The sequence below is a fragment of the Vipera ursinii genome (assembly GCF_947247035.1).
Source record: "Vipera ursinii genome assembly, chromosome: 2".
In the NCBI taxonomy this organism is placed as follows: domain Eukaryota; kingdom Metazoa; phylum Chordata; class Lepidosauria; order Squamata; family Viperidae; genus Vipera; species Vipera ursinii.
In genome coordinates, this window is record NC_139513.1 from 157,944,969 (window position 1) to 157,955,082 (window position 10,114).

At 41.9% G+C, this 10,114-nt stretch overlaps 1 protein-coding gene across 1 annotated transcript; it reads right to left on the reverse strand.

The window, feature by feature from the left end:
* Positions 1-265: 265 nt before the first annotated feature.
* Positions 266-9,459, reverse strand: LOC310633776 (microtubule-associated protein 1 light chain 3 alpha-like; the record flags this gene model as incomplete). The annotated part of the gene is made up of 4 exons (XM_083351657.1): positions 266-449; positions 2,559-2,665; positions 8,596-8,651; positions 9,399-9,459. The coding sequence occupies 4 exons, from the start codon at positions 9,457-9,459 to the stop codon at positions 266-268; spliced, it is 408 nt and encodes a 135-aa protein (XP_083207783.1).
* Positions 9,460-10,114: the final 655 nt, after the last annotated feature.

A 10,114-nucleotide genomic window follows, 5' to 3' on the forward strand; every position in this document is an offset into this window, starting at 1 on the left:
AATAAGCTGGCAGTGGATTAAACTAACAACCCGCAGAGTTATTAAGAACCTCAAAGGACCACATCCTCCCAAAAGTCCATTCAGGCAGAGCCAAAAGTGAAGCAATGAAGTAGTATCAGGGACCAAAGTCATAAGAGAAATGCCTGTGGCTGGCTGAGAGTACCCTCCCAGGCCATCCTTGTGCCCAAACAGTCTTTAAAATCTTCTTTTTGCCAATTTTGGCTCTCAGGGAGGTGTGGATCACACCCCCCCCCCAAAGTTGGCTTCATTGGTGTTCAGAAGAGGAACCTGCACCAAACATTTCTTGAGAAGCATAGGTCATATAAAGGAAGCCATCTTCATCCTTGTTGTTGTTGTAGATCTCTAAAATAGTCAGACTAGGACAGGGGAGGGTTTGATTGTTCACGAGTAAGTAGAAGGCTTGTGTAGCTGTGAGGGATAGCCGGGTTCTGGAGAAGGAGAAAAAGAAGAGTTGTCAAGGCAAGATCAGAAGAAAGAAAAGGGATAGCTGCTGATTAGATTTGATCCAGCCCAGGTAATCTATGGGGCCACATTTTTTTTAAATGTATTTCTTGTACAGTTCCCTGATACACATAACAATAAAATCACGGCATGCGAAAGACAACCTCAAACCAACATAGCAAAAACACAGTAAGAAAAAAAAGCAATAAGAGCAATTAATGCAATTTAAGAGCCCTGCTCATCAGTAACAGTTAAACGTTCTAAAAACAGTGAAGTGGATTTAAGAAAAAAAATATCTCTGGAAATAAAGAGGTTTTTCACCTGCCTCCAAAAGGACTGGAGTATATAAGGGCTGCAGACATTTCAAAACTGATTCAGAAGAAAGCCTTTTGGACCTTGTCTGCACCTCTATTATTCATGAAAACCCACATGTTTTCCCCCCCCATGCCCAAGCCTAAAAACAATGCAGCTACTTTTATGAGTTGCATAATTATTTGCTCCATTAAGCAGCAGCAGCTTTTCGGCCCTCTTGCACGCAAGCTTGAAAAGGGACATGGATGACTAAATGAATAGACTAAATGACTAAAAGGGATGCTTTGCTCATATGAAGCCTGAAGCACATATTCTAAACTCTTTTTGAAGTGTGGGTGTCCCATTACCATATGCCCCAGATCAGTGAAGGCAGCACCCCACCCCTTTGTTTGGGGTTACATGAATTCCCAACAGTTTTACCCAGCATTGCCAACATTCAGCATTGCCAACGTTGTAATGCTGTAAACATCTGGAGAGCAAGCTTTAGTCTCAAGAAAATGGTTTTCTAGAAAATCAAGATGAGTTCATCCTTGCCATGTTAGTACCTTTAAAACTGTAGGAAGGTATGCTGAATCTGGATGAGGCAATAACTAGGTCATTTTGGCTCTGCCCACTAGTCTTTTTGCAGAATGTGGGTGCTGGCTGACTTATCCCCTGATGAACTGCTCCTTCATTGAGTCTCTTTTAATCTATCTAAGAGTTTGGGGCACTTGTTTAATCTTTTTTAATTTTTGTATTCTGTCTTTTTAACATGTATTGCCCTGTTCACCGCCCTGAGTCCTTCGGGAGAAGGGCGGTTTACAAATAATAATAATAATAATAATAATAATAATAATAATAATAATAATAATAATAATAATAATAATAATAATAATAATAATAATAATATTCAGCTGAGTTAATAATTATGGTAGCAGGCATGCACAAGCCACATTTACAGTAAGTTCTTGCCCTATATCAGCAAATGGTTCTTATTTGGTAATTGGGAACAGTATAAGAAGCAGAGCAAGGTTTTGAGCGCCATATTATTGAGATACATTTTTTTTTACTTTTACTTTTCTAGAATTGCATATTGTTTCAATAGGGCTTTTTGTCAAATGGAAAAGATTGGATCTTCTTTTAGAAACAGTGTACGTTTTTAACCTTTGAAGTATGTCTATGGAGATTCTCAGTCATCTAGGTCAGGGTTTTCCAACCTTGGCAATGTTTAGACGGCTGGACTTCATCTCCCAGAATTCCCCAGCCAGCATGGCTGACTGGGGAATTCTGGAAGTCCAGTTGTCTTAACATTGCCAAGGTTGGGAAACTGTGATCTAGGTCATGGTTGTCCCAAAGGTGCTTTTCCAAAAGGCAACTGGACTTCCTTTTTCTTTGGAGTCGTTTTTGCTTCTCATCCAAGAAGCTTCTTCAGTTCTGATTTCTTCCATCAGAACTAAAGAAGCTTCTTAAATGAGAAGCAAAACATCAAGAAAAACAAAGTCCAGCTGCCTTTCGAAAAAGCACCTTTGGGACAAAGAACTCAGCACTGCAAGGTCCATAGACAGTTTATGCTAATATCAATAATATGTTCTGGGGTAAGAACTGTACAGGAGAAGGCTCGAATTGAGGGCAATGTGGCTCTGATGTCAGTAAGTAAAGCCAACTCTCTTTCCTTAGGAATATAAAAGTACCATTGTAAAGTAACCACAGCAAACAGGACAGACTTGCATATAACGCTTTTTGCCTGAGAACCTCAGAATGAAAGGCAATATTCTTCCCATGGCCCAATTCCAGTCCCCATCTACCTCAGAGTGAAAACAAACTGAGATATGGATACATCTGGAGGAACCAAAAACTTGATCCGATCCAACTGGGGAAGAGACTTCTCCTTCCTGTAACGTTCCACTACCACCTGTGGACAAAGGAATTTATTTAATTGTCAAGATCCTACAATCCTTCAATTACAAGCTTTTGATTTTTGAAGGGGCAGATTGAAAGTTATATTACTATATTTTTATTTATTTTATTTTAATTCCATTTATATCCCGCCCTTCTCTGAAGACTCGGGGCGGCTTACAAGCTTAGCAGTAGCCTCCATTCTATGTATATGCCTGCTTGTTAGGGCTTTCACACACACACCCAAGCGGCATTATTACAAAGTCAGTTTATTGCCCCCAACAATCTGGGTCCTCGTTTTACCTACCTCGGAAGGATGGAAGGCTGAGTCAACCTTGAGCCTGGTGGGATGCGAACCTGCACTAATTGCAGGCAGCTGGTGTTACTTAAGGAGGCATTAGCCCACTGCTCCACCAAGGCTCTTATATAAGCTGACAGGTCTGTGCAAGCTGCTAGAAAATGATTGGTTTCTGGAGCTATGCAGAAATTACTCCAAGTTCAGCAGAGGAATGGTTCAATAGAAAGATACTGTAAATGCAAGCGCAATCCAGGATTGAGGCCTATTGCTCCTAGAATGACTTCATAGATGAGATCTTTTCTTTTCAAAAGCTTTGGGTAACAACAAGCTCTGTTTGAGTGATACACCTTAAGGTCCGATAACTACAGGTGAAACTCGAAAAATTAGAATATCGTGCAAAAGTTCATTTATTTCAGTAATGCAACTTAAAAGGGGAAACTAATATATGAGATAGACTCATTACATGCAAAGCAAGATTTAGTTCAAGCCGTGATTTGTCATAATTGTGATGATTATGGCGTACAGCTCATGAAAACCCCAAATCCAAAATCTCAGAAAATTAGAATATTACATGCAATCAATAAAACAAGGAGTGTACATAGAACAATATCGGACCTCTGAAAAGTATAAGCATGCATATGTACTCAGTACTTGGTTTGGGCCCCTTTTGCAGCAATGACTGCCTCAATGGGGCGTGGCATGGAAGCTATCAGCCTGTGGCACTGCTGAGGTGTTATGGAAGACCAGGATGCTTCAATAGCAGCCTTCAGCTCTTCTGCATTGTTCGGTCTCATGTCTCTCATCTTTCTCTTGGCAATGCCCCATAGATTCTCTATGGGGTTCAGGTCAGGCAAGTTTGCTGGCCAATCAAGCACAGTAATCCCACGGTCATTGAACCAGGTTTTCGTGCTTTTGACAGTGTGGGCAGGTGCCAAGTCCTGCTGGAAAATGAAGCTCTTCTGCGGAAGGAAGCATGAAGTGCTCCAAAATCTCCTGGTAGATGGCTGCGTTGACCCTGGACTTAATGAAGCACAGTGGACCAACACCAGCAGATGACATGGCTCTCCAAATCAACACAGACTGTGGAAACTTTACACTGGACTTCAAGCATCTTGCAGTGTGTGCCTCTCCATTCTTCCTCCAGACTCTGGGTCCTTGGTTTCCAAATGAAATGCAAAAGTTGCTCTCATCAGAAAAGAGGACTTTGGACCACTGAGCAACAGACCAGGTCTGTTTTTCTTTAGCCCAGGTAAGACGCTTCTGACGTTGTTTGTTGTTCAGGAGCGGCTTGACAAGAGGAATACGACATTTGAAGCCCATGTCCAGGATCTGTCTGTGTGTGGTGGCTCTTGATGCACTGACTCCAGCCTCAGTCCACTCCTTGTGAATGTCCCCAACACTTTTGAATGGCCTTTTCCTGACGATCGTCTCCAGGCTGCGGTCATCCCCGCTGCTTGTGCACCTTTTTCTTCCATACTTTTCCCTTCCACATAACTTTCTATTAATGTGCTTTGATACAGCACTTTGGGAACTTCCAACTTCTTTTGCAATTACCTTTTGAGGCTTTCCCTCCTTATGGAGGGTGTCAATGATGGTTTTCTGCACAACTGTCAGGTCAGCAGTCTTCCCCATGATTGTGATTCCTACTGAACCAGACTAAGAGCCTTGGTGGAGCAGTGGGCTAATGCCTCCTTAAGTAACACCAGCTGCCTGCAATTAGTGCAGGTTCGCATCCCACCAGGCTCAAGGTTGACTCAGCCTTCCATCCTTCCGAGGTAGGTAAAATGAGGACCCAGATTGTTGGGGGCAATTAAGCTGACTTTGTAATAATGCTGCTTGGGGTGTGTTGTGAAAGCCCTAATAAGCAGGCATATACATAGAATGAAGGCTACTGCTAAGCTTGTAAGCCACCCTGAGTCTTCGGAGAAGGGCGGGATATAAATGGAACTAAAATAAAATAAATTTTAAAAAAAGAGACCATTTAAAGGCTCAGAAACCCTTTGCAGGTGTTATGGCTTAATTAGCTGATTAGAGTGGGACACTTTGAGCCTAGAATATTGCACCTGTTCACAATATTCTAATTTACTGAGATTGTGGATTTGGGGTTTTCATGAGCTGTAAGCCATATCATCACAATTATGACAAATCACAAATCAAGTTTCCCCTTTTAGGTTGCCTTACTGAAATAAATGAACTTTTGCACAATATTCTAATTTTTCAAGTTTCACCTGTATAGTTGACTATAGAGCATCTGTTTTAAACCTGAGCTTTCTGGTTTGTCAGCAGAGCTGTGGAGGGACACATCTCTGCCTTGGATTTGGAAAACTAAAATTGGTTTCCATTGATTCACCAACCAGCAGAGTGCTAAGTGGCATTTGTATACTTTTGAAAAATAGTAAACCTTAAATATTTATTTCCTTCACATGTGACATCAAGATATAATGGTTTCTTCAGCTTTGCATGTCATGTAAACCTTGCCAGGAAATCATAGATTAGCACAATATGCAAGTGTCACAACAGCTGATGCTTTTAACAATCCTATAAAATAGATTGAGACATTTTAAATTGTCACCTTAGGGACAATGATTGGAAGTTTGATGCTCTGATTGCTCGGTAGGTAATTAGATAGTCAGGTAGCCTTTAGGACAAGACCTTGCATTTGATGGGATATATTGGAAATCAGCTTTCAGCAGGTGTGGCCTACACAACATGTTAACATTTGCTGACATTACCTACTCTATAAGTTTTAAAGAAGTAAAAACTCTTCCCTTCTTTATATCCAGCCATCCAATAATATTCCAGGTGTGAGTCCTAATTTCCCATAGGACTAAAGTTTCAACAGCTTATTTCATGCACTGCATGAAATCATGTGGCTAGATTGGTTATAGCTTACAAGTTATTATCTTAGTATAATACAACAACCTAAATCATTTCTAACTTATTCAATAAACTATAGTTTATTTTATTTATTTATTTATTTATTTATTTTATTACATTTATATACCGCCCTTTCCTGGAGGACTCAGGGCGGTTTATAGTTAAAGACTTAATGTCTTAACATAGAGACCAAATTGGAATCAGAAGTGGAACTCACTGATCCCAACTAACTCTTAGCTAGTACTTTACCATGTAGGAGAAACCCTGCATTTACTTGAAGACAGTGGCGTAGCGTGGGTTGTCAGCACCCGGGGCAAGGCAAGTAATTTGCGCCCCCTAACCTGTGGATTTTAGCACTCGAGTCTCTTCCACTAGCTCAGGAATTCTGGGAGTTGAAGTCCATGAGTCATAAAAGAGCCAAGGTTGCCTACCCCTGAGTTAGGTTCAAGGCAAAAAAGGGTCTCTGGAGAAGAGGGAAAATGCTAGTTTAAAACTGAAACAAGGCAACTTTAAGGTGCCTCAGCTGTGATTTAGGATGAGACAAAGAGAGGACATGGCGTTGAAAATGGTTAATGGGGCATGTTTGTTCCACTCTTAGTGGACGTCAGGATAAACCCCAAGAGAGAATGACCTTACAACAGATGTGAATAGGCTTGGACTACGTTTGTAGATTGAGTGCATACATCACATGGAGCGATGATGGGCTTCATCAAGATTTATGATCCCACAATTGGCTAGTTTTCTCCATCTTGTCCTAAACCCTGGATACCAACCACAGTTTATGGCTTAGCATGTGGCGTGGGGTTGACCCAACATGTTAGGCGACAAACAATGACTTCCAACTTACAATGCCTCAGCTTCCCAAGGTTATTCCAAAGCTGGAAAAGCCAACCAACCCACCCTGCAGCTTTGCCTGCTTAGGCTGAACCCCAGGAATTCATACTTGCTGCGGCGCCCGACCTATTTTCTGCCCAGACGCTGCTTATCCAAGCCAAGCCGCCTCCTTCTCTTTGGCACCTCACCCCAAACAGAAACTGAGATTGAAGGCAGAAGAAGAGTTCAAGCTTTTAATGGGGGGGGTGAGGGCTGCTTTTCTGCATTCCAGCAGGACAGGATTTATTTTTATTTTTATTTTTATTTTTTTTAAAAAAGCGCCTTTTGCAGAACAGAGACAGCACGGGCGCGCCCACAAACACACACACACACGCACACGCACCCAACCACGTCCTCTCGCCCCCAAAGTCTGCATGCACGGTTGGATCGGCAACCTGCCGACGCAGCTTTCGTTCCAGAGCAGGGACCCCCGGAGAGATGCTGCAGCGATCCTCCCCCCGCGGGAAATCCACCCTCTTTCAAGCCCCGCCGCGCCCCCCCCGCCTTTGGCAACCCCGGGAGCGCCTTGGGAGAGCCTCCGCAGCGGAGCCCCGGGCTTGCAGGAGGGCCGCGCTCTGTGCACGCTCAGGAGCCACCTTCTCCTTTGCGGGGGGGGAGGAGGGAGAGAAGGCTTCCGTCCAGCGCCGGTGGCCGGAGCGAAGGCGGAGCGGCCCGAAGGAGTCACGCTGTGTGTTTGTGTGTTTGTGTGTGTGTGTGTGTGTGTGTGTGCCGTCGAGCGCGCCCCCCCAGATGTTGCGCCCGGTGCGGCCCCCCCCTGCACCCCCCACGCTACGCCACTGCTTGAAGACTCTAGTCTATGCAATGCTGAAAGGCAACTAAGGCAGACTCTAGCACTCGAAGATCTTAGGTTAAGATCCATGGATTAGGGCAGGCAGATTCAAATCAAGAATTAGTTGAACTGATTACAGAATATCATCTGATCCCCCAACATAGGAACAAAGATGTGAGAACCTTTTCCCTCTTTCATTATTTTCATTATGTCATATTTCCAGAAGTTGAAATGTACATTAAAACTTAATCATGTAACTTAACCATTGTACAGTAGTGCTGGCATCATAGGAGGAAAGCTGTGCTTATTCTGTGGTAGCAAAAATTAGGATTCTAGTAGCTTTTATTAAGTGTTATTAAAAGGCATAGCTTTTTGAGGTGCAGTGCACCATGAGATGCAAAGAATGGCTCAACTAATGTAGGATTCTTATTGTGGTTTATTTGATAAAGTTATCAAAGTATCAAAGTTAAACTATGAAGTAGCCCATCATGTGAGCACAAAGAGTCTTTTCAATTTCATATATATATCTGATGACTAATCTTGTGGCATTTGAAACAGTGAGATTGGAAATGGAAAGCAAGGCTCCTGTTTCTCACATTAAGACTGCCAAAATCAAGGTTTTTCCTTTCATTGCTCTTGCATTTTATTATTCATCTAGAAGGCTTGTTTTAGGAAGTTTGCTCATAAATAGACAGGGCAGTAAGATCCCACTGTTGACTGAACCAAGTCAAGTCTATTCTGCAGTTTCCAAGCAAAATGTTGGGATCATAGGAGAATCTTCTGGGTCCTTCCATTTCCCCAAGCCACACCTCCCTAGCTAGTTTGTGGTTTATCATGGTGGGCAAATATTAGCCAATGTGAACTCCCCCCAAAAAAGTTTTAGGGTGTCAGGCCTCATCATTGTTGCTTAACATATGTCACAAGACCATTGGATGTACAGTATATGAGTTGTTCTTGTACATCACTGAAGCTTCTTCACAAAACAGAAGTTCAATCTCTAATTAGTTATATCTTTAGTTAACTGCATCCCTTTCATTAGCTGAGTTCTTGGAAGTTACAGCGAAAGCTGAGTCATTCTATCAAATGGGGTAAAAGGAATTTTGCTTACCGGAATTTTGTTCGGATACTTCCCCCGAATTTCTGTTGTCTCATTCATCCGAGTTGCTAAACAGACAGACATAGATTCACACACCAGTAGCTATAAGAATTTAGGAAGATTCAACCCACAATGATTCTTTATTCTGTCCCAATTTACTTTAGAAGTTATCAATTCTTATCAGCATAAACCAAGTTGCTCCACCCAAATAAACTGAGATGTTGAAGTCAGTAATTTTTACCATGTTTTTAGCCTAAGAAACAAGCTTTTTAAGTGTAGAGTGGTAAAACTGGAAGAAAAATCACATAAAAATATGCAACCGTGGCCCTATAGATGCTACAACTCCCGTCGCCCCCACTATATGTTAAGAAATCATTTCATATACTAGTTGGCGCTGTCCTCTCTATTTAATGAGTCAGGAGGAATGAGGATTGCCCCATTTTCTTTAACAAGATTCCTCTATTCTATTCCCAACAGCTTCCTTAAAGTCAGTTGGAATACCAACTGTCAGGAAATATTTCCGTTGGTTAATCCTATAAATGAGCAGGTAGAACAAAGAGGTTCAAATGTCTTACAGCTCTCTTGGATTAACTTGCAAGGTTCGTGTAAAGAAGAAGATAGATAATAGAAGAACAGTATGCATTTGGGTGAAGGAAAAGCAGAACTGAAATGTTAAAACAGCTCTAACAGCCCCACATAGGACAGAGAATCCAAAAATACAATGTTAGATAGATGAGTAGATTAGAAGAAGAAAGCAGGAAAATGGAAGAAAATTATATAATCCTGGTCTCCCTTTGAAGCAGCAGTCCATTTACCAAAACTTTTCCGCTCCTTGAAAGGACGGTTTTCACAGTGGTTTCTTTGCATCTTCAGCATGTCTGTAAAAGGTATTTCCCCTGCCAGATAAGGCAATTCCTGCTTTCCTAAACTCCTTGCTTTCCTATCTCTGTTATTCCTTAGTTAATATAAGGGTAAGCAGCTCATTTATTAAGGCAAAGTTTGAGGGTGGAGCTTTTTGAGGAAATGGCAGCTGTTTGTGGGAAGGAAAAGAAATACCACTGCAATAAAGCAACTTGGTTACAGGTGAGCTTCCAAGGTCCTTATCTCATCTGGACCAGCGAAAAGAGATACGTAGGAGGAGCAAATTTGCATTTTGCCCCTTAAATCTACTGCTCATGCACATTTCAATACATATATATGAGTTATATACTCGCTGCTTCCCATCTTTCTCTCTACACTGAAACACATGCATAAGGGTGGGGAAATTGTGGCTTCCCAGCAGTGGCTGAATTTCAACTTTTAGTAGCCTTGGCTGATGTTGATTGATGTGGGGAAACAGGCTCTTAACAACCTGGGTTTAGTGCTTTGGTCCTATTCTGATAAGAAAGTGAGAATTACTTCTGTGTAAGCTTGCGTAGGACTGAGTGCTAGGTTTTTGCATAGTTATGCAAGAATAAACTTCCAGTGAACTCAGTAATGATTAGGACTTTGCAGACAGTAATGTGTGTGGTGTCCGTGCAGCTAAATGTGA